The 23,907-nt window shown below is 41.4% G+C and overlaps 1 protein-coding gene across 3 annotated transcripts in view; it reads left to right on the top strand.

Moving 5' to 3' along the window:
- Positions 1-2,065: 2,065 nt before the first annotated feature.
- The window catches only part of Dnal1 (dynein, axonemal, light chain 1), a 29,239-nt gene continuing 7,397 nt past the window's right edge, over positions 2,066-23,907 (top strand). Inside the window, exons 1-6 of one of the 3 annotated variants that reach the window (NM_001346528.1) lie at positions 2,115-2,186; positions 8,942-9,108; positions 12,262-12,371; positions 14,749-14,804; positions 19,119-19,174; positions 23,354-23,480. In NM_001346528.1, coding sequence (NP_001333457.1) covers positions 12,337-12,371; positions 14,749-14,804; positions 19,119-19,174; positions 23,354-23,480 — 274 coding nt within the window. In that variant the 5' untranslated portion in view covers positions 2,115-2,186; positions 8,942-9,108; positions 12,262-12,336. Of the gene's footprint in view, positions 2,187-8,941; positions 9,109-12,261; positions 12,372-14,748; positions 14,805-19,118; positions 19,175-23,353; positions 23,481-23,907 lie in introns of all 3 variants that reach the window. The other 2 variants (NM_028821.3, XM_006515370.4) reach the window with 2 other exon arrangements.

Consider the following 23,907-nt stretch of genomic DNA (forward strand, 5'->3'; position numbering starts at 1 on the left):
TTTCAGCATAATCTTGCTAGTGTATGCAATGGTGTCAGCATTTGGAAGCTGATTATGGGATGGATCCCCGGATATGCTAGTGTCTACATGGTCCATCCTTTTATCTCAGCTCCAAACTTTGTCTCTGTAACTCCTTCCAAGGGTGTTTTGTTCCCACTTCTAAGGAGGGGCATAGTGTTCACACTTCAGTCTTCATTTTTCTTGAGTTTCATGTGTTTAGGAAATTGTATCTTATATCTTGGGTATCTTAGGTTTTGGGCTAATATCCACTTATCAGTGAGTACATATTGTGTGAGTTCCTTTGTGAATGTGTTACCTCACTCAGGATGATGCCCTCCAGGTCCATCCATTTGGCTAGGAATTTCATAAATTCATTCTTTTTAATAGCTGAGTAGTACTCCATTGTGTAGATGTACCACATTTTCTGTATCCATTCCTCTGTTGAGGGGCATCTGGGTTCCTTCCAGCTTCTGGCTATTATAAATAAGGCTGCTATGAACATAGTGGAGCATGTAAGGGCATGAGTGGTGGATTATGGCCCTCCTTAACCTTAAAGGCCCTGTTTCTAGATACTATGACAGTCACATTAAGAGTTCAGCATATGAATTTTGAGGAGACACAATTCCGTGGTTAACAATCATCATACCTCCCTAATACCGCTTTAAATGTGTGTTTGCACCCTTTCATGTGTACTGTATAGATTTTAAAGAGGGTCCCATCAACTATTTTGCTTGGCAACTTGAATTTCTACTTAAAATACCAATACCTTTTGGTTGGGTAATAGCCTCAGGTCATGAGGCTGTACTGGAAAATAGCCCTTGACCATAAAGAATGTCTTAGCCCCAGCCTGACCTTTCAGATTCACTTGCAGAAACAGTAAGTCCTGGTATAGAAAACACAGCACACGCCCTGCTCCCAGTATAATGGCCAAAAAAAAAAAAAGCTGTAACTTCCTGGTGGCTACCTATATTCTACACATGTCCTTTAATTGAGCTCAACCTTCATCCCAGGCAGAAGTTGGGGTCCTTTTTGGATCCCAAAAAGCATTCTTACCCTGTTGAGATCAAGTCTGTTTACTTCTCTGCCTCGTTTTTTTTTTCTTACACTTTTCATGTGAATAAATGTATTTCTACAATATTTTAATAGAACCACTATTCCATTTGTATGCTTAGTATTACTAACCAATTCTCTTTTGTTGACATTTGTGTTTTCTTTTTCCTATAAAAGCTTTAAACGTGTGTGCTGAGGGAGGCTCCATATGTACTTCATATGTTGACTGTTCCTCGGGATGAAGGCTGAGAACTTCTGGCTTGGTCACAAAGATGCAGAAGTTTTAACTGTTCTTAAATTCGTATCGCCAACAGCCTTCCAAGACAGACCATCAATTGCTCAAAGCAGTTTATTTGTGAAGCTCTATTCTCCATGTCCCTAGCAACTCTATTTAAAAACATACATCTAATACACACACACACACACACACACACACACACACACACACACACACACAACACTCCGGAGGCAGAGACATCCAGAGTTCCAGGACAGCCAGGGCTACATAGGAAACCTCGTCTTAGAAAAAAACAAACAAACAAAAAAATGTGACTGGTTTTTTTTTTTTTTTTTTTTTTTTTTTAATCTGACTTCTTAGGGAAGGAAAAAAATATCTTGGTTGCAAAATAATCAACACTTTGTAATACTTTAAGCGTGTTTCGGGCACCTGAGTTCTCCTTGGAGGCTCTAGAATAAGGAAATGAGAAGTTCCTAGTTTAATTCTGGATATACTGAGCAAGACCGTCTGCCTAAATTACCTTTCTCGTCATTTTTCCAGGGAAGGACTTTTTAAAAAAGTTCTTTTATATCAGAAATGCAAATGTTATCAGGAGGTCTGAAAGTTGCGAGTTTAAGGCAATATTGGCTTTGGGAAAGTACATCAACTACTTGCGTGGGTAGTTGAGGGCTCATCTTCACCTCTGCACCAGCTCAGCAGAGAGGTTGGAGGACCGGGGGGGGGGGGGGGGGGGGGGGGGGCGCCAGCCGTCCCACAATGCTCCGCTAGCGCCACCCAAAAGGCGGAGAGAAAGGACCGCTGCCAGTGCAGGCAAGAGGATTGCTCCAGAGGCGCGCCTGCGCACTGACCCCGGCGGGCCCTAGCAACCAGAGCAGTGACGGTAGCAACCGCCGGAATGGTGAGTACCCTCCAGGCCTCGCAGCCAAACCCGAAAGGAGATTAAGAGTGGAAAAAGGGGTTGCTGTGGGGTGCGGAGGGTGGTGGGGTCCTGGCACCGCGGGTAGGGGGAGGAAGGCAATGCTGGCTTCCCAGAGCCGCAGGCCCAAGGCCGGAGCTGCCGGGGCGGGGGCGGGGGGTGGTCTGCGGAGAGGGAGGCCGGAGGCTGACAGGAAGTTAGGTTAAAGCTGGAGGGACTCTGACAGAAGACAAGGCAAGACAGCTGGGAATTCTCGGGAGAGTGGATTGGAAGGGGAAAGGTGATAGGATGGGCGCTGTGATAAAGAGATCTCTTTGTATAACCGTGATTTTAACTCTCCTCCCCCTCTGGTGGGATGGAGGGGTCGGGGCTGGTTACAGAGATCTCCAGCTGCAGCCGAGTTAGCTGTGCCCAGTTGTCCTCGGAGAGAAAGTGAGTCCTGCTCTTAGGAGACCCTGTTCAAACTCTCTCTCTGATGGATTTATCAGGCCAGTGTCCCTCCAGTTCCAACATGACTAAATATGAGCTTCATTGGATTGCAGATTTTTTGTTGTTGTTGTTGTTGTTTATAATACGACAGGGGGTTCCGGAATGTGTGGTTTCAACCATGCACCCCAAATAACTCTGAAATTGGGGAGCATCTCGCCACACTTTGAGAAACGCTGCTGGCTTAGGTTTGTTGTCTACCAGCAAGCAGTCTTCACAGAGTTGTCATGAAACAACAGTTTTAACTAATGATGCTTGTCGCCATGGAAAACGTACCTCTTTTGCTTACATACTTGATATTTCAAGCTATACGTTTGAACACGATTTCAGATCCAACCCAGCCAGAATTATTTAGCGAAGTATAAGGTTGACTTGCTGACTGGAGATGTTGAATATTTGGGGTCACTTGTTGAGTGGTTTGCCTAGCATGCATGGAGCTATAGATTCAATCCCGAGCACCACGTATGTATCTAGCAGAGTGGTACATACCTTCTTATCCCAAGTACTCAGAAGGTGGAGGCAGGAGGATCCGAAGTTCAAGGTCATTCTCTGTGTGAGATGAATAAGACACTGTCTCAGGGTGTGTGTTTGGGAGGGGGATAGGCGTGTAACTCAGTACTGAAACTAGTAAAGCACTTTGCTAGCATGTAGGAGACCCTAGATTGGATTGACAACAATGCACAAGAAAAGAAAATCAGAAACAAAAAACTGTGTAATTAGTAATTATGAGAGTGTGTGCCTCTGTGTGTGTGTGTGAGTGTGTGTGTGTGTGTGTGTGTGTGTGTGTGTGTGTGTTTCCAGTGCTATATCAATGCACAGAAATTAAGCCTAAGGTGTTAGGATAATGAAGAAGTCATGTTCCCTCATACTGACTGCATAATGGTAGTCTGGTTCCTTCAGAAATACAGGTCCACGTATTACTTGAATATTTTTTTTTAAAGTATGGGCCACCATACCTGGCCATTTATTTTTAGACTTGTTATTCCACTATGTGTACGGGAACCTGTGGAGTCCCTCTCCTCCTGGAGCTGGAGTTACAGGAGGTTGTGAGTCAGCCAGGGTAGGTGCTGGGAATTGAACTCTGGTCCTCTGCAATATAGCCATAAGTAGTCTCAACTGCTGAGGTGTATCCAGCCCCTGGATTTTTTTTTTTTTTGAAAAAGTAGCTTCCAAAGTCTTGTTTATGATAGTTTCCTAGAAAAAAAAAAAGGTGTTTTAGATTCAAACTGCAGTTTCTGAGTCTGGAGACATGACTAAGAGAAGAAAATAAAGGCATTTGGCTGCCAAGTCTGATGGCCTGAGTTTGATCCCTGGGTCCCACGTAGATAATTGATGGCATCTTTCATTTTCTGTTTTTGAAGACAGGGTCTCTCTGTGTAGCTTAAGCTTGCATTGAATTTGTTATGAATCCTTTGCCAGCCTAAGATCCTACGATCACAGGCATATGATACCATGCTTGGCAACTCTTCTTTCTTTAAGATTTATTTATTTATTTTTATGTATATGAGTACACTGTAGCTGTACAGATGGTTGTGAGCCATCATGTGGTTGCTGGGAATTGAACTCAGGACCTCTGCTCTCTCCAGCTCCGCCAGCTCAGGCCCAAAGATTCATTCACTATTACATATAAGTACACTGTAGCTGTCTTCAGACACACAAGAAGAGGGCATCAGATCTCATTACAAATGGTTGTGAGCTACCATGTGGTTGCTGGGATTTGAACTCAGGACCTTCAGAAGAGCAATCAGTGCTCTTAACCGCTGAGCCATCTCTCTGCAACTCTTCTTTCTTAATGGTGTATGAAGTAAGGGTGTTATTTAATTAATGGAGGTTTTATATTTGAAGAAATGGAGTGGTAGGATACCTTTTTTGCCCCCTGCAGATTCCACCAGCTAGAAATTATCTGGAGCTGAGGAGAATTAAATTCTTTGCATGACCTCTGATCTTACCTAGCCAGCTCTACCCACTCATGATGGCCTCTTGCTCCTTTAGGAATTTTTGGCTCCTATCTGAAAGAGGAACCAGTATCTCACAGCAATTTATATTGTAAGAAATAGGTAGATTGCAGCCGGGCGTGGTGCCGCACGCCTTTAATCCCAGCACTCAGGAGGCAGAGGCAGGCAGATTTCTGAGTTTGAGGCCAGCCTGGCCTACAAAGTGAGTTCCAGGGCAGCCAGGGCTACACAGAGAAACTCTGTCTCAAAAAACAAAACAAACAAACAAACAAAAACAAAAAGAAAGAGAAAGAAAGAAAGAAAGAAAGGAAGGAAGGAAGGAAGGAAGAAAGGAAGAAAGGAAGGTAGGTAGGTTCTAATGCTGTTCCCGCAATGTTGTGAAAGTGGTTTTTTTTTGTTTTGGTTTGGTTTGGTTTGGTTTTTCGAGACAGGGTTTCTCTGTGCAGTCCTGGCAGTCCTGGAACTCACTCTGTAGACCAGGCTGGCCTTGAACTCAGAAATCCACCTGCCTCTGCCTCCCAAGTGCTGGGATTAAAGGCATTCGCCACCACTGCCCGGCTGAAAGTGTTCTTTTATGTGGTCCTTTTTTATGGGCCCAAGCAAGGATTTCCCTGGGAAGGAGTGTTTAGTCAAAGGGCTATGTGTACGTCATTTTCCTTTTTTGGGATGTGTAGAACAGTTTCCAATTCCTCCACCATTGCCTAGGAGTTCCCATTTCTCTATATTCTTGCCAACTTTTGCTAATCTGAAGATGTATATATATGCATGTATATATGAAATTCTATTGTTTTACTCTTAAGTTTTCTGATTTTCAGTGAATACAAACACTTGATAATCTGATTAGTTCCCGGGGGTTGGCGGTCTATGAATTGTTAATTTATAGTTTTGCTAATTTAAATTTTTTGTTGTTGTTGTTTGTGAATTTTAGTAACTTCTTGTATATTTCACATGCCGTCATGGTCTTATATTGGTTTCAAGCGGAAACTGTCTTGTCCCGATTTTGTTGTTAGCTTTGTCAGTGTGCGGTCCACTTACTGAACCATTTGTACTCACAGACATTGAGCATCATCTGCACTCGGTGATGGTTTAATCTCCTCCTTTTGATCATTCCAGTTTGTACTGCTTTTATTACAACATTGACAAAGAACCCTTGTGTTAAACTAGCAGCAATAATGGACATCCTTGATGTGTTTGGGATCTTAAAGAAAATCATTGTAATGTGGTCCCAGTCGTTCATATTGTTCTCTCCACATACATGCATATAACCCAATGCCATTAATTACCTTAACTTTCTAACATATTATTTATTTTACTTAGTACTTATTTTGTTTATATTTACTTATCTTTGTATATGTTATATTTACTTACTTTATGTATGAATATGGTATATGTATGGTATGTATGATATAGATAAGGTTTATACATATGCATGTGCATATTTTATACACACACATATATACAACTACTTCCTTGAATAGATTTAAATTTAAGTTCTAGGAAGGCAGGAATCTGTTTCGTTCATTGATATGTCAAAGTCAAATAGAAAGCCAGACATGATTGTGCACACCTGTCATCTCAGAACTCAGAGAAAAAAACCAACAACAACATAGAAGAGTGCTAGTCACAAAATAGACATGCAGTGCACAGTTGTGGAACTAACTGAGTTCCCTGAGGCATGGTATTTGTTTCAGTTTTGTAACTCTCACCTGACAGCTTTTATTGTGCAGTGTAGAATGTGTATGTTTTCCTACACTTACTGAAGTAAATGTGATTCCCTCCATCCATTAATTAATGATCGACTCTTAGAGATTGGTCTGTTTTGCTTGTGTTGTTAAGGTAAACTAACTTTCTTTCTTCCTTCCTTTCTTTCTTCCTTCCTTCCTTCCTTCCTTCCTTCCTTCCTTCCTTCCTTCCTTCCTTCCTTTCTTTCTTTCTTTCTTTCTTTCTTTCTTTCTCTCTCTCTCTCTTTCTCTCTTTCTTTCTTTCCTTCCTTCTTTCCTTCTTTCCTTCTGTCTGTTCTCCTTTCTTCTTTTTTGAGGCACAGTTTCTCTGTGTAGCCCTGGCTGTCCTGGAACTCACTCTGTATACCAGGCTGGCCTCGAACTCACAGAGACCTTCCTGCCTCTGCCTCCTGAGTACTGAGAGTAAAGGCATGTGCCACCACTATCTGGCCAAGATAAACTATTTGATCATTGTCATTTAATGGTCACTACACATCGTCATTGGCTTTGAAGATTCTGATGATGTCTCTGGAATCTAATAGAATCAAATCTGTATTGAAAAATCAAGAGGGCTCTGTGCTGTGGCTGTAACAGTTTACGGTCTCCTCACAAATGTGCAGCTTCCCCACATTTCCTGGTTTTGAAACAACTTGTGTAACAAATAATATTTGTTCTCAAAAAGTTATTAGGATTCACTTGTAAACTGTGTAGGCTTGGAACTTTGGGGGAAGAGAACAGACTAAGTCTCTGATTCCATTTGAATGCTTTAAATATTACAGTCTGTTCCAAGTTTTTAATAATTGGGGCTATTTTTTCCAGGAATACATATGTTGTTTATGTCTCAAAACAATTGCTGTATTTTGCTTCTAAATATTTTATTTCTAGAATCTCTGAAATATGTAGTTATTAATATTTCTCATATTCTTTATTTATTTATTTATTTATTTGGTTTTTCAAGACAGGGTTTCTCTGTATAGCCCTGGCTATCCTGGAACTCACTCTGTAGACCAGGCTGGCCTCAAACTCAGAAATCTGCCTGCCTCTGCCTCCCGAGTGCTAGGATTCTAGGATTAAAGGCGTACGCCACCACTGCCTGGCATATTCTTTATTTTTAATTTACATGTCTTTCATTTTTGCTCAGTCAAGCTTGCAGGAGATATAAGAACCTCCTTTTAGTGTTTTTAATCTTTTCTGGCTTGACTTCTTCCTTTTTTTTTTTTTTCTTCTGTCTTCTTTCAGTTTGCACTGATAACTTTCTAAAGTATGTTGAGTCTTATACCATGTTTTCTGGTAATACCAATGATGATAGACATTTCCTATCAAATTTTGGCTTCCCCTTTCCATCCCGTCATTGGATCCCGGGGATTGGTGTTGGGCTTTGGGCATGGAAAGGAAGCATTCTGACCATTGAGATATAACTCAGCATTTTCTTTTTTCTTTTTGAATTCATAAGACCCTTTTTGATAAAAGTTATTAGTGCAGAATTCTACTTTCTATATATAGTAATATCTTACATTTTTTCTTTTTGCTGTTGTTAATGAATCCTCTTAATTAATTAATTTATTTATTTTTATTTATTTATTTATTTTGGTTTTTCGAGACAGGGTTTCTCTGTGTAGCCCTGGCTGTCCTGGAACTCACTCTGTAGACTAGGCTGGCCTCGAACTCAGAAATCCGCCTGCCTCAACCTCTTAGGTGCTGGGATTAAAGGCGTGCACCACCACTGCCCGGCCTCTTAACTTATTAAGGAAATCTGTTGTATGCTTTCAAAGTTTTTAATATCGTAAATTGAAACAAAGATGCTATTCATTATTAGATGAAACATTTTATGTTCTACTAAGAAAAATAAATTAGAATTAAATTATACCAGATACTTTTCTGTCATTTAGAATATTTATTCTGTACTTGATTTTTAAGATTCATTTTTATTGTGTTTAATCGTTCGTGTGTGTGTGTGTGTGTGTGTGTGTGTATGAGTGGCCAGAGGTCCAGATCCCCTGGAATTGAAGTTACAGATGGTTGAGCTGCTCTGCATGGATGCTAGGAGCTGAGCTCGGGTCCTCTGGAAGAGCAATAAGTGCTCTTAATAACTGAGAGGCCTCTTTAGCCTCCTGTACTTATTAATAGAGCTCTTTATTAAGAATTCTTTTTACAAATATTTAAATATTCTTTTATATATATTTTTATTTGTAAAATATAATGCTTCCTTTCCATGTGCAAAGCCCTAGAGCCAGTTTTTTTTGGATCAGGTTACCCTTTGCAGACATGAAGAAGAAATATATATTATAATAAAATTGTTAATATTTTTCTAAAATTTTAGCACAGCTATCTTGCCTCAGTGACTGTAAATTGTTCATAATTAGAATGTGCGTTCACTTTTTGATGTTAAGATATATAAAAATGTATAGACTCAGTGGAAAAGATCTATTTTAATATCAAATACTGAAAGCTATTTATTTATAAGCCAAGTTTGAATAAAATACTTGGATATGACACAATAATTTCTACATTTTCCCTAAGAAGTATTTAAGGAAATCACTGGGTTCTCAGGAGATTAATTGTGCTTATATCTTAGAATTTCAAAGAAAGAATCGAATGCTTTAATGGTAGAAGCCAAGGCCAGTAATTACTGTATTAAGGCTGAATCAACAAATCCCAGCACTGAACGCTGCCTGTGCTTCTCCCCTCCCTCCCACCTTTAAGGCAAAAGCAACAACGATCAAAGAAGCCCTGTCCAGATGGGTGAGTAGACGGCTCTTCCTTCTTCTAGAAACTGTGACCTGTTGTTTACATCTGACCATTCAGCGCAAGAGATCTCTTTGGTTTGGGGACTGTAGTAGTAGATTCCTGAGCCTACAAAAGTAATGAAATTGTATATGAGTTAACATACAGTATAAATATACACACGTTCATGTTACACAAACAAATCTACCAGGCAGATTGTGGAAAATCTGAGTAAATGCTGGATTATCAGTAACAATATCCTGGCTGTGATGTTTTATAGTTCTGCTGAACATTACCACTAGACAAATGATCTCTTTGGGGAGTGTGTGTGTGTGTGTGTGTGTAGTGGTGCTGGGATGGATGAACCCAGGGATTACTCACACTAAGCAAGTGCACTGCCGTGATGTGCACACCTAACTCCTGATTAACTGTCTTAACCACTGAGCCATGCATCTCTGTAGCCAGACTTAGCGGCCTAGGTATCTGGGAAATAGACAAAAGTGAACAGGATAATGAGATGTTTGAATTCTAATTTTAGTGCCTATACATTTTTGTGTTTAGTCTAACTGCATTTAAGGATTCATTCCTTGGGTCTGGGCAGGTGGCTCAGTAGTGAAAGTGTTTGTTGCATAAGTCCAGGACCTGAGTTCGCATCCAGCACCCATATACAGCACCAGGTGCAGTAGCCCCTGTAAATCCCAGTGCAGAGAGGCAGAGACTGGAAGATTCCTGGGATCACCAGCCAGAAGCTACTTTTGTGAGCGCCAGGTTCAGTGGGAGACACTGCCTCAAAACTGCAGGACAGTGTTAGGGATGAACCCCAACTGGGAGACTAGATGCTCTCTTGGTGTGCACAAAGCCCTGGGTTTGATCCCCGGCACCACATACATTGGTGCAGGGTGGCACATGCCCATAATCTTAGCGCTCAGGACATGGAAGCGGTATGAACCTAAGTTCAAGGTCACACTTGACTGTGATGTGTTCATAGTCAGCCTGGGATACAAAAGACCCTGCCTCCAAAAGCCAAAACTAAATATATAAGTAAGTAAGACAGTGATTGAGGAAGACACCCAATATCAGTGTCTGCCTTTTATAGGTACCCTTGTGCAAGCACACTCACACGTGCTCACACAGACACTCACACACATACATACACACACATGTACATTTCTCTGCTAAACAGTTCATAAAATTTGTTAAAGGAAGAGTGTGGGCTAAACTCAGATTTAGTTTTCTTAAATTGTATTTTAGGACTTAATCTTACCTATTCATAACAGCTAATGTTTGGTTTTGCTTTGTTTTGGCTAAATATAGTTTCAGTTCATAGATTCTATTTCTAGGTACATTATAACCAGTAGTCTTTAAGTTTAAGATCTCTGTAGGCATTAAGCATATTTTTTCATTGATTAACCAAACATTCTCTTTTTTAACATTTGAAAGTCTTTTTTTTTGTAAAGATTTATTTATTATTATATGTAAGTACACTGTAGCTGTTTTCAGACACACCAGAAGTGGGCGTCAGATCTCATTATGGGTGGTTGTGAGCCACTATGTGGTTCCTGGGATTTTAACTCAGGACCTTCGGAAGAGCTGTCAGTGCTCTTAACCACTGAGCCATCTCTCCAGTCCCATTTAAAAGTCTATTTTATTTTATTTTATTGGTTTTTTTTCGAGACAGGGTTTCTCTTTCTCTGTGTAGCCCTGGCTGTCCTGGAACTCACTCTATAGACCAGGCTGGCCTCAAACTCAGAAATCTGCCTGCCTCTGCCTCCCAAGTGCTAGGATTCTAGGATTAAAGGCATGCACCACCACTGCCTAGCCATTTAAAAGTCTTAATTGACATATAATGATTATACAGATGTATAGAGTATGATGTGACATTTTCATACATATTTAAAACATATAATTTTATTAAGGTTATTAACATATCTTTGACCTCAAAGTTTTTATTTCTCCTTATGGTAATAAAAATCTTCTTTTATAGCTCTTTTGACATACATGGTAGATGGCCACACCATCCTGATTGCACTCAATCTCTCAATCTTTTTTTTTAAGATTTTTTTTGTTTGTTTGTTTTTTTGTTTTTGTTTGTTTGTTTGTTTGTTTGTTTTTTTCGAGACAGGGTTTCTCTGTATATCCCTGGCTGTCCTGGAACTCACTTTGTAGACCAGGCTGGCCTCGAACTCAGAAATCCGCCTGCCTCTATCTAAGTACACTGTAGCTGTCTTTAGACACCCCAGAAGAGGGCATCAGGTCTCATTACAGGTGGTTGTGAGCTACCATGTGGTTACTGGGGATTTGAACTCAGGACCTTCGGAAGGGCAGTTAATACTCTTACCCACTGAGCCATCTCAGCAGCCCCCTATTTCACTCAATCTTATCTGAATTGTAAAAAATTATCATAATCGCTCTACTGTGCAGAAATCACTCCAGCTTGCTCCTCCTATCTGGCTAATTTTGTCTTTCCTCCCCATTTTTCCCAGCCTCTGGTAACTATTAGTCTACTCTTTATGAGATAAGATCAACTTTTTTAACCTCCACGCATGAGTGAAACGTGAAATATTTGTCCTCTAGGCCTTTGGCATTTCATCCAAAATAAACAAGACCTCTAGGCCCGTCATGTTGGCACAAATAACCCAGCCCTTACTGAAGATCTACTAAGTGTTAGGTTCCTTTATCCTAACCTAGAAATGTGGCAAAATGTTGGCATCGAGAGGCTGGGGAAGTACTTAGCTGGGAAAGTGCTTGCTGCAAAGGCACCAGGACGTGAGTTCAGATCCCAGAAGCATGTGAGTGCTGGGCCCAGCTCTAGGGCTTGAGGGAAGGAGGACCTGCCTCTGCCTCCTGAGCACTGCTGTTAGAGGCATGCACCACCTCCACCCAGTCATTGTTTAATAGGCTCTTAGAGGACTTAAATATTACAAATAGAATTCTTTTCTGCTTATATCCATTTGTAGGTCTTAACAGTTATGTGGCCCAGGTATATAGAGGCTCAGCTATAAGACAACTAAGTACAAATGCCAATAAGTAAATGGGGGATAATCATCTAAGTTATTAAAGTATAGTAATTATTTTGAAACAAACATTGGAAGGCCTTATGAGATTCTGACTTCTTTTGTTCCACATTACAACTAAGGATCATTTTGTGCCAAATTGATTGTTTTTCCATAGGAAGAAAAGACTGGTCAGAAGCCATCTGATGCCAAAGAAATCAAGCTGTATGCCCAGATTCCCCCCATAGAGAAGATGGACGCATCTCTATCCACACTTGGTAACTGCGAGTAAGTTCCTGTTCTTCACCCTCTTATTGTTGTAACGTTTTCCTTCCTTTTCATATACAAACTGTAAAAATAGTTGCTTTCTGTGGTCTTTGTTGTTGTTTATTATAATTTCTCACTTGACAAAGCCAAATGTGAAAACTTATTGGTTTATGAAATTATTTGATAGAGTGATACTGAACAATACAACATATTTTGTGCGGCTTTTATAAAATATTCGTAAATAGAAGTTTCCTAGCCTTTTGGGAGAAACTAAATAACACAATAAATTATTACTTTGTTATGCAGCCTACTTCCTAAGCAGGGGGGTAGTAGTTCAAAGTTAACCTAGGCAACTTATCAAGACTGTGTCTCAGAATAAAAAAGACAGCCTGGGAAGGAAACTAGAGAGATGGTCATTGGTCCCAGCACTTGCCAAACCCTGAGAATTGGAGTTCACATCTCCAGAACTCATGTCAGTGTTTGGTGATTCCAAACTCAAAGGGCAGAAACAAGGGATTCCCTAGAGCAAACTTGCTGTATCAGTGTGCTCTGAGTCTGATTGAGAGAGCCTGACTCAGTGAACAAGGTGGAAGAGTGATGGATGGGGATTCATCAACATCAGGCCTCCACCTGTGTGTGCACACATGCACATCCTACACACATGGTAAAAGGTAGGCTGGAAGTCAGACTCAGTAGAAGAGGACGTGTCTAGCACTTGGAGGGCCTTGAGTTCCACCCACAGTACAATAGTAAAACAAACTTCACAGTCCATGTCTTTCTCTTGTAAAGTTACCCACCAAAGTAAAAATCATGTTTATTCACTAGATGCCCAAGAGATCACCCCTTAAAAACAAAACAAAACAAAACTTTAAAATACAGTTCAAAATGGAAAATACAATAAGTCTGAAAAAGGGAATTAACATCAACCTAAATTATAATACATTGTGGACCTAGTATTAGCATTTTGAGAATAATTGTAATTAGACTGGGTATGGTGGCATATACCTGTAATCTCAGTCCCTGGGAAGGAGGCTGACGCCAAAGGATCTTTAGCACGGGGTCAGATGAGATCCTGTTGCATAAAAAGAAACAAAAAAATTCTAATTGGGACCAAATTATACTTATTTTATATTTTTACTTTCTAGGTCTTTTAATATCAGGTTGATATTAATTTCTTTTGTTTTCTTTCTAAGCATTCCATATGGTTTTCAGCAGGGTTTTATAGCTAACTTGAAACAGAACTTTGAGACATTATACCCGTGTTTGCACGTTTCCTTGTCTCTGGTCAGGCTGTAGAATACTCTAGAGTCCCTGGGGTTCTTCCTGTCCTTCAGCCTGTGTTAATGTAATCAGGGTCCCTTCGCTTGCCCTTCCCGTGGGAGAGAAGCCCAGTCCCAGCCTCACAGAAGCGTAACGTCTCCTAACGCAACCTTAACGTCTTATTTACAGTAAGCGAACTGGACCGTTTCTGGACACATATCTTCAAACCTGCTAGACTGATAGCTTTGGCTTAAAAGGAAAAGCAAACATATTTAGTTACTGAGTACCACTTGTTCCTTGTGATGAAAGCATACCATAGCACAGGGTAAAACATTTGGCTGCCACTATGACTTCCAAGTAATGAAAACCTGTTTTTATCATAAAGGCATCTGAAAGGCAGCGGGTTTGGGGCTGGTTTGTGAGATGCACCAAAGCAGGTTCACAGGACGCAGGCAGAACCGGGCCGGTCTGCTCGGGTCAGAAAGCAGGAAGAGCCGGGCCAGCCTGCTTGAGCTTTACGGACATCTTTTGAACAGGCTGCCTCCAGAGAAATTAGAGAATTTCTTCCCAGCCATAGCATTAGATTTAAAGACATTCCTCTTTGCACTGGTAGTGGTCAAGAGTGGGTGAGTAGCTAGAAAACATGCGGCTTTAACCCTTTACTTACCAGCTACTTATATAGTAACTGCCTTTGCTTTTTCAAGCAGATTAAAAATGAATAATTCCTCCTCAAGTCAAATCATGAGGGTAAGATATATGTTCTAGGGTTTCAATTTTGGCCCTGCCATTTTGTAACTGTGTAATATTGGGAAAATTGTTTAACAGCTTTGCACCGCAATTTCATTTGTAAAATGCAGTAAAAATAATATCTCAAAAAATGAAATATTTGATCAAAGAATACATGTACTAAACATTTAATAGATAACACAAATTGCCCTTTAGTGGTTTGTTTTTAATTCTCTATAATGAATGTGTATTAACTCTTATAATCAATGAGGGAAAAGATTTCAAAATGAAGGATTAAATTCTATGACTGAAGGGGAAAAAGGATTCAGTATAAAAGGAAACATGAATAACTTCTGACATTCCACTTAGGTTTTTCTTATTAATTAAAAATTTTCTTCGTTTTTTTTTAAAGGAAGCTTTCCCTGTCTACAAACTGCATTGAAAAAATTGCCAACCTGAATGGCCTAAGTAAGTGACCCACAGTCCAGATGACTCTTGGGCTTCTAGTCATGGGGCAGACATTCCGGGGACACTGTGTCATCCCAGGGGCTGGCACCTGTTGTGACCACAGTAAATGTCAGGTGATGGAGTCTGTATGTAAACCATGTCTTAAGTTTCCAAAAAAGGGAAAGGGTAGCAGTGTGAGACCTGAATATTTTAAAGTCTGGTGAAAGCTTTTATATATTTAGAGTTGAGATGGCTGAGACCACCAGCTTTCTCACTGTGTGTGTGTGTGTGTGTGTGTGTGTGTGTGTGTGTGTGTGTGTGTGTGTGTGTATTTTGTTCAGATTTGTTGTGTGTGTTGTGAACCTGTTGTGTTAAGTCCTCACTCCCATGTTCTGTTCCCCTTACCCTTGTGAACGGTGCCACCCCCTCCCAGTGGCCTCTGCTGCCTACTTCCTCAGTGCCTTCTGTTCTGTCTGTGCTAATGTCCTGCCTCCCTCCCAGGGACATGCGTGCACTTTCAGCTCACCCTTGTAGTAAGCATGATCCCAACTCAAGATATCTCTCTCTCTCTCTCTCTCTCTCTCTCTCTCTCTCTCTCTCTCTCTCTCTCTCTCCTCTCCCCTCCCCTCTCCCCTCTCCCCTCTCTTCTCTCTTCTCTCTTCTCTCTCTCCCCTCTCTCCTCTCTTTCCTCTCTCTCTTCTCTCTCCTCCTTCTTTTTTGTTTTGGTTTTTATTGTTTTCAAGACAGAATCTTTATGTAGACCAGGCTGTCCTTGAACTCAGAGAGATCTGCTGGCCTGTGCCTCTCCTGTGGCTCTACGGCAAGGTCTTTAGACATCTACAAAGGACTTTTCTGCCCTACAGAGCAGCAGTTACAGGCTCCAGAGATTGGCATTTGGGTGTCTCTGGGGGAGCCGGCATTTGGTTTATGGCTCTCTTCTCACCCAGCCAAGCCCGCTCCAAGTCCACTCCTGAGTCGTGTTTATTCTCCTCTGTGAAGGGCCATGCAGATAATTGCTGCTCTCCATTTCCAGGAGCTGAATCTTTAATGTAGCACCTTATTTGCTTCCCTGTTAGTCGCAGAAAACAATATATTGGAATTTATTATGCCTTCCTATAAATGTACAAATCAAATGCACACACAAACTGTGATAGTTTGGAGAACAGCTTATGTCCTTGTAGCATAGGCCCTAGTGTGCATTTAAAATGTGATCTTTTTAATATCTGTCATAACGTACTAAATTTGCATGTTTTGGGTATATGTAAGAACACATGTATGCATATTGTTTATGTTTAAGTCAGAGGCTAACATTAGGTGTAGTTCTTCACTACCTTCCTGTGTAAAAAAGGCTTTCTTATAACTGGGCTATGGTGGTGCACACTTAATCCTAGCATTCAGGAGGCTGAGGCAGGTGCATCTCTGGGTTCAGTGACAACCTGGTCTACACAGTGAATTCCAGGACAGTTAGAGCTACACAGAAAAACCCTATCTTGGGAAACCAAAACCAAACCAAAACAAACAAAACAAAACAAAACAAAAAAGACTTTCTTTTCTGACCAAGTAGACCAGGCTAGCCAGCCAGTTCAGGGATCTGGCCGTCTTCGCCTCACTAGGTCTGGGATTGCAAGTGCACAACACCAGCTTTTTCATGGGTTTGGGAATGAGACTCAGGCCTTCATGCTAGCTCTGCACTGTCCACTCAGCCTACAACACACTCAGCTGATGTCACGGCCTATCAAAGGACCATGACTTGTGTTGTTTGAGAAGCCTGGCCTGGTGACAGTGGTGACGGCATAATTGATCCTGTCTCTTTCTGTCCTTCAGTTAGCTGTCCCACAGATGCCAGAGTTCTCATTCTGAAGGCACCATTCTCCACAGCAGAGACCTTTCATCAGTCCTCTTGCCTAATAGACACTTAGTGTCTAACGTTCCTATCTGAATCAGCTAAAAGCTCACACTGCCTTGTCCTCAAACGGGGCTGGACCATTTCTTTGATGGCTTGGTTGTTGGTTTTCTTTGATTCATTTGTTTTTGTTTGGAACATGGTCTCACTGTGTAGCCCTGGCTGTCCTGGAACTCACTATGTAGACCTAGTTAGCCTCAAACTCATAGAGACCCACCTGCCTCTCCTTTCTGGGTGCTGGGATTGAAAGTGTGTGCTGCCATGCCTGGCCGTACATTCTTTATGACTTTTGTATGTTTGCTTATCCAGTGCTCCGCACTGAGTACAGCCTTGCTGTCTCACAGGAAAAATCCGTGAGAAATTAAGGTCAGGGTCAGTGTCCCATCAAATGCCACAGCCTCTCTAGGACCTCCCAGAGCTCCACGTTACAATCTTTACTTTAGAGTATTTATAATTTACCTTGGGTTTTAACATTTGCCTACTAATGCAGTTAATGTAAAGATATGTAAATTATGGAGTTTTATATGGTGCATATAAAATGAAGTCTAAAGCTGGGTATGGTAGTGTGCATACCCAACTGAGCTACTTGGGAGGCTGAGGAAGGCGTTTTGAGTTTGAGGCCAGCATGAGCACCTCGAAGGACCATGTCTCAAGAATAAACCTTTGTTTAAAGAGGAACGACTGAAGCTAGGCATAGTGGCTCATGCCTACAACCTGTACAGCCTCAGTATATGGGAGGCTCAGGCAGAATGATCCCTGAGAGTTCAAGACCAGCCAAGGCTACATAACGCATTCTGGGTCATCCTGTCTCAAAATTGGAGGGAGGCTGCCAATGAACTTAAGTGTAGAATGCTTGCCTGACATATAGAAGGCCCTGGGTTCAATCTCCAGAACTAAAAACAAAACAAAAAGCCCCTCAATAAAGACTCGCAGTGGTCCTAGTTGGGAAACTGCGCTGTGCCTTGTGGCGTCTCAGCGGGATCTTCATGCTAGGCAGACAGACTCCATACCCCATCCGTGGTGGATGCTCAGGAGAACCCCTAGGGAAGGCTTCGCTTCAGCTCATGGCTCCAGAGTTTCAGTCAAACTCGGCTAGACTGAGACAAGGTGGACACCATGGCAGCATGGCGTGTCAGGAAAATCGGTTGTGCTTCCCAAAAGAGAGAGGAAGGGGTCACAGACAAGACATGTCTTCTCAGCCTATACCCACATTGGCCTGCTGCTTCCCCCTTGTCCCCACTTCCTGTTTCTTACCATCTCCCACTAATGCCACAAGCAATTGATCTGTTGATTGTGACTCAGTCAGTTCCGCAAAGTTCTGCCTCTGCACACGGTTGCATTTGTAACCAAGCCTTTAGCAAGGGAACATCTCATATCCTAACCATAGTTTCTATCCCAATCCACTCTGCACCCGATGCCTTAGTGCCGTTGTTGAGTATTTGGAGTTGGATGGCAGTGTTAACTATTACTAGGCCTGTGTCTCTCACGGTGCTCTTATTTCCATTCTGCTGGCTCCACTATTTCAGGTGTTTCCTTTGTCTTGATGTCTTTGTGATTAAAGTCCTCAGATCAGAGTCTCTTCTGTTAAGAAATGATTTTGTGGCCAGGCAGTGGTGGCACACGTCTTTAATCCCAGCATTTGGGAGGCAGAGGCAGGCTGATTTCTGAGTTCAAGGACAGTCTGGTCTACAGAGTGAGTTCCAGGACAGCCAGGGCTACATAGAGAAACCCTGTCTTGAAAAACCAACCAACCAACCAACCAAGCCAAAAAAACAAAAATAAAAAAACAGTTTTGTGCCCTGTGTATTCAGATGCTGCTATCTGTCCTAGGGATCCAGGTGCAGTCCAGATTTTGTTATTGTCATTATTATGAAGCATTTCCTGACTCCATATTTTGTAAAACCTTGTTCTCCATCATCTTCTGATTGGTTAGTGAGTGGCTGATGAGTCTGTTTGCTGGGTAGGAGAGGAGAGAGAGTGGGGCTGCGGTGAGAGTGGGGGATTCACCATGAGCTTGTCACTCATGAGCCTGTCACTGTGAGAGGACAGGCGAATCAGGAGCAGCCAGGGAGAACTAAAATGCAAATAACGGGCACATAGCTGGGAAGCAGGCTAGACCAGCATAGTGGTAAAGTAGCTCAGAACTTCGCACCTCAGTGCCTGAAACCTTTTAAAGGGGCAGTCAATTAGCCTTCAAACTCACTTTACACTCTTCCAACGTGGGTTCTGAGAAATGAACTCAGGTCTTCAAGCTTGGCAGCACACGTCGCCTAAACCCTGCCAGCTCTCCTGCCCATTTTGTAATAGAGCGTCTTTAACTCGCTGTGTAGAGAGATTTATTTTATAAAGTTCCTTATAACATGTTGTTCTACTAGAGTCATGGTAGTTGTGTGTATATTTTTCATAACCAAAATGCTTTCTTTCCACAACAGAAAACTTGAGGATTTTGTCCTTAGGAAGAAACAACATAAAGAACCTAAATGGACTGGTAGGTTATGTATTTCTTCATAAAAAGCATGCCCTTTTTTAAAAAGAAAAATAATGTTTTTAGATGGTAGAAACTTTCCAGGTAGAACACCAACTATGCCAAGTAGCAAGAAAGCCCTGACAGTTTAAAACTGCCCCCAGCTTGCTGGGCCACTTATATTCCCAGTGCTTTGTAACCAGGAAGGTGAAGCTGCACAGTACATGCTGGCTTATATCTCTTTATTCTTATTCATCTATTCTCAGCATTTATTTATTTATTGTGTGTGTGTGTATGTGTTTATGCTTGTGCCATGGCATGAGTGTGGACGTCAGTTCCCTTCCAATTGTGGACCCTGGGGATTAAACTCGGGTCATCAGACTTGACAGAAAGCATGTATATGCACTGAGCCACCTCACCAGGTCAGATTCTCCTTTTGAAATGTAATATGCAATTTTCCCCGTGTAATCCTTACAGCATATCCATATGACATGTTCCCTGAATGCCTACATTGTTTGCTTGTGTGTATATACCCTGCATGAGCTTACGTTATAGGAGAAATGCTATCAGAGAATTGTACAGCAGGTGGTGGCCATGAGGAGATGGGTTAGTAGGTAATGTGCTTGCTGTATAAGCGGTGGGACCTGAGTCTGCATCTCAGCATGCAGAGAAATTCAGCATGGGGCACACTGTAATCCAACAACGGGAAGCAGAGATGGGATGATTCTGAGAGCTCAGGAGCCAGCCTAGCTGACTGGTGAGCTCTAGGTTTAGTGAGAAACCCTGTTTCAAAAAACAAGGTGGAAACTGATATAGACATCCAACTTTGACCTCTGGCTTCCACACACACACACGTGCACATACACCAAATAGAGTTTACCATGACTAAACATCCTGAGTTTAGTTTTACATGTATCTAAGTATTAGACATTATTTCTTTCTGATCCTCCAAGTCTCTTTGGGGGCTGTATGGATGGCTCAGTGGCTAAGTGCACTGGCTTCTCTGTTTGAGGATCCAGGTTTGATCCCCATTCCCACTTATCAGCGCACACCATTCTGTAACTCTAGTTCCAGGGATCTGATGCCCTCTGTTGTCTGCTGCAGGTACTGCATGCTCATGGTGCACAGGTATACGTTCAGGCAAAACACCCACACACATAAATAAAAAGAAGTCCTTTTTAAAGTCCCCTTCCTTCTGTCTGGGAATGCTTTCCACTAACGTCTGTGTGTAAGTGAGCTCCTGCTTGGTTAGCTTCCTCTTGTCCCTTCCATGAGTCCCTGCTGCCTATCTGATGCCTTCTTTTCTTTAGCTTTATATTATTTTTGATGTCCACTAGGATGAGTTTTCTCTCTTCTAAAATGTTTATGACTTTGCTTGAGTGTTTACTCTGGAGAAATTTGGGAATCACTTTGTTGAATTCATGAATATAAATTCCTTTTGGAAATCTTAATAGAAATGCATTAAATGTATAGACTTATTTGATTGATGTCTTTATAGCAATACATTTTTCTTACAGGAAGATTAGCTCATTTTGTTGTTCTTCAATACAATTATTTGTAAGTTTTCATTTCTATAAGGTGTTGGTTCTCAGTCTATGGGCTGTGTCACTTTGGGGGTTGAACAACCCTTTCCCAAGGTTCACCTAAGACTATTGAAAACAGATATTTATGATTCATGACAGTAGCAAAATTACAGTCATGAAGTAGCAATGAAAATAATTTTATGGTTGGGGGGCAGCACAATACAAGGAACTGTGTTAAAGGGTTTCAGTATTAGGAAGGTTAAGAACCACTACTATAGAGCCTTCTACACTTCTTGGGCAAAAATGTATTCCGAGGAATTTTTAGTTCTTATTGCTGCAATAAAAGAGGTAGCTTTTCTTCAACATATATAAGATAAAAGGCTATTTTTTTTTTAACCTGCAGCTCAGTGGTAGAGTAAGGCCCTGTTTAAGTTCAGAGCTGCTTAAGGGAGAAATGGCCTAGTCCTTGTATACTTGGCATCAGTTAGTTAAAAATAGCTCTTAAGAACTTAGAAATGGGGCTAGAGAGATGGCTCAGTAGTTAAGAGCACTGGTCCTGAGTTCATATCCCAGCAACCACATGATGGCTCACAACCATCCGTAACGAGATCTGATGCTCTCTTCTGGGATGTCTGAAGACAGCTACAGTGTACTTACATATAATAAATAAATAAATATTTTTTAAAAAAGAATTTAGAAATCACACATCCTAAAGTCTTACAAGCAGTGTAATATTATCTGAATCAAACAACAATGATCGGTTGCTGTATGTTCCAAAATGGTCTTAGCGTGAGCCAATAGAAACCCGCTCCCACACCTCCTAACATACTGCTCACGAGAAGTCCCAATGTAGTGCTGAGGATGGAACCCAGAGCACATGCGTGCTAAGGCCAGGCCCCTTCCGCCCTTAGCTGCAGCTCAGCTGAGGCCTGGGTTTTTAATATTTTTCTGCTACCTCATCACAGTTCGCGGAGACACGAGAAGGATGGAGATCCAGGGCAATGAAGTTGTGAATAGTGAAACTTCAACTACCTGAAGACTCACTTTTTAGCTCTAAAAGTTATGTGTGATATTGTAATTAAATCATTTGGGAGAAGATGTCAGAATATTAGTTTAGAAATCTTAGTTAAGTCACCATTTTCTGGTATAGGAGTGCCGAGATGGAGTGATTAAAATTTCTTCACGTTCTACTTGGAAAGTTAAAACTAAGATGAAGTTTGGGGTTGAGATGGCAGTGTTAACCCAGGCTACCCTGTTCTCAACTTTTCTCCTGGTTTTTCCAGGTTGAAGAATTCATTAAGGATTTTATTTTTCCATAGTCTTTTAAAGGACAGTTACCCAGAGTTAGATCCGGGCCCACCAGACATTTCCATAAAGGGCTATGTAAATTGTCAGGGCTGAAGGAGGCACACAAATAGAAACAGAGTGGGTCCTGCCCAGCACTTTGTTTTAAAGGAAAGGATCATTGCATTTGTCTGTTACTGAAAATCTTTGTGCAAATGGTGATTGCCTAAAATTTAAGAGATGGTATAATATAATAACTTTTATGCTAATAGAAAGATCAAGTGTTTAATCCCAGCACTTGGGAGGCAGAGGCAGGCGGATTTCTGAGTTCGAGGCCACCTGGTCTACAGAGTGAGTTCCAGGACAGCCAGGGCTACACAGAGAAACCCTGTCTCGGAAAAGACAAAAAAAAAAAAAAGAAAGAAAGAAAGAAAGAAAGAAAGAAAGAAAGAAAGGAAGGAAGGAAGGAAGGAAGGAAGGAAGGAAGGAAGGAAGAAAGAAAAAGAAAAGAAAGAAAGATCAAGTGTTTAAAACTGAATTTTATGTATCAAAATGATAAGATGAGGCCTAAGGACATAGCTCTACTGGTAAAGTGTTTTCTGTGCAGCATAAGTGGGTTGTGTTTGACTCTTAAAAAGCGTGATAGTGTGTGACCCTAATCCAGAGCTGGGGAAGTCGAGACTGGATCCCTGAGGTGTTCTGGGCAGCCAGCCCAGCCAAATTGATGATCCCCAAGCCAATGGAGATCCCAAGCATAGTTCTCAAAGAACTAGGTAGGCAGCTCCTAAGGAGTGACACACACGCACACAGGAATGATAATGCGGACTGAGGTTTTCGTAGTGAACCTGAGAGATATGATAGGATAAATAAATATAGCAAAATGGGCATGGTATGTTCTGAATATATGAGCACTTAGAATGCAAAATTCTCTCTGTCAATTTTTTCTCCAATAAATGTTGAGAAAAACTTGAATTTTAGAACAAGTTCTGGGACTTAATATAATTGAGATCTCAGTGTCCTGCATAATACAAATAAATGAAATTGGTTCATCTACTTTTTATGTTTTCTTAGGAGCAAATAATATAACGTATGAGAAAGTAATTTAGAACTGCTATTGAATACAGATGACGGAGTGGCGCCATTGTTTCCCCTCTTGCATCTCAGTAGCTATTTTGAATGCTTGGAAGCTATTGGAGAACAGGATTTAGATCCACTTAATAGGGAGGGAGTGCTCTGTTTGTTCCTTCATGAATATAACTTCCATGGCGTGTCAGCTCTTCAGCAGGTGGACTGGCAAGTCTCAGATCTCTTTAGAAGCCTTTCTGTGTGTTTGTAAGGGAGGAGACAGGCACTCGGGTTAAAAATAAAAGTGTAACTCCAATGTTTTCCTTCCTAGGAAGCAGTAGGAGAAACACTGGAAGAACTGTGGATCTCCTACAATTTTATTGAGAAGTTGAAAGGAATCCATGTAATGAAGAAACTGAAGATTCTCTACATGTCTAATAACCTGGTAAAAGACTGGGGTAAGCTGAGAGTGCTCTTACAGGCTCCTGCTTCCTGTTTATTGAAAACAGCCAAAAGGAGCTGGGTATACAGTGATGTACATCTATAATCCCCATACTCTGGAGCCTGAGGCAGTTCAGAGTTTAAGGTAGTGAGACTTAACTCTCAACACACTAATACAAAGAGACAATCCCTAATAAGGGGAGAGCACATAAAATAGGGCTCCTTCATTTTTTTTAAAAATTTATTTATTTATTTATTTTTGGTTTTTCGAGACAGGGTTTCTCTGTATAGCCCTGGCTGTCCTGGAACTCACTCTGTAGACCAGGCTGGCCTCGAACTCAGAAATCCTCCTGCCTCTGCCTCCCGAGTGCTGGGATTAACGGTGTGTGCCACCATTCCTGGCTGAGAGGGGACATGTTTAGTAAGCTAATATTTCTAAAAGTG

The sequence above is a fragment of the Mus musculus genome, chromosome 12 (assembly GCF_000001635.26).
Source record: "Mus musculus strain C57BL/6J chromosome 12, GRCm38.p6 C57BL/6J".
In the NCBI taxonomy this organism is placed as follows: Eukaryota; Metazoa; Chordata; class Mammalia; order Rodentia; family Muridae; genus Mus; species Mus musculus.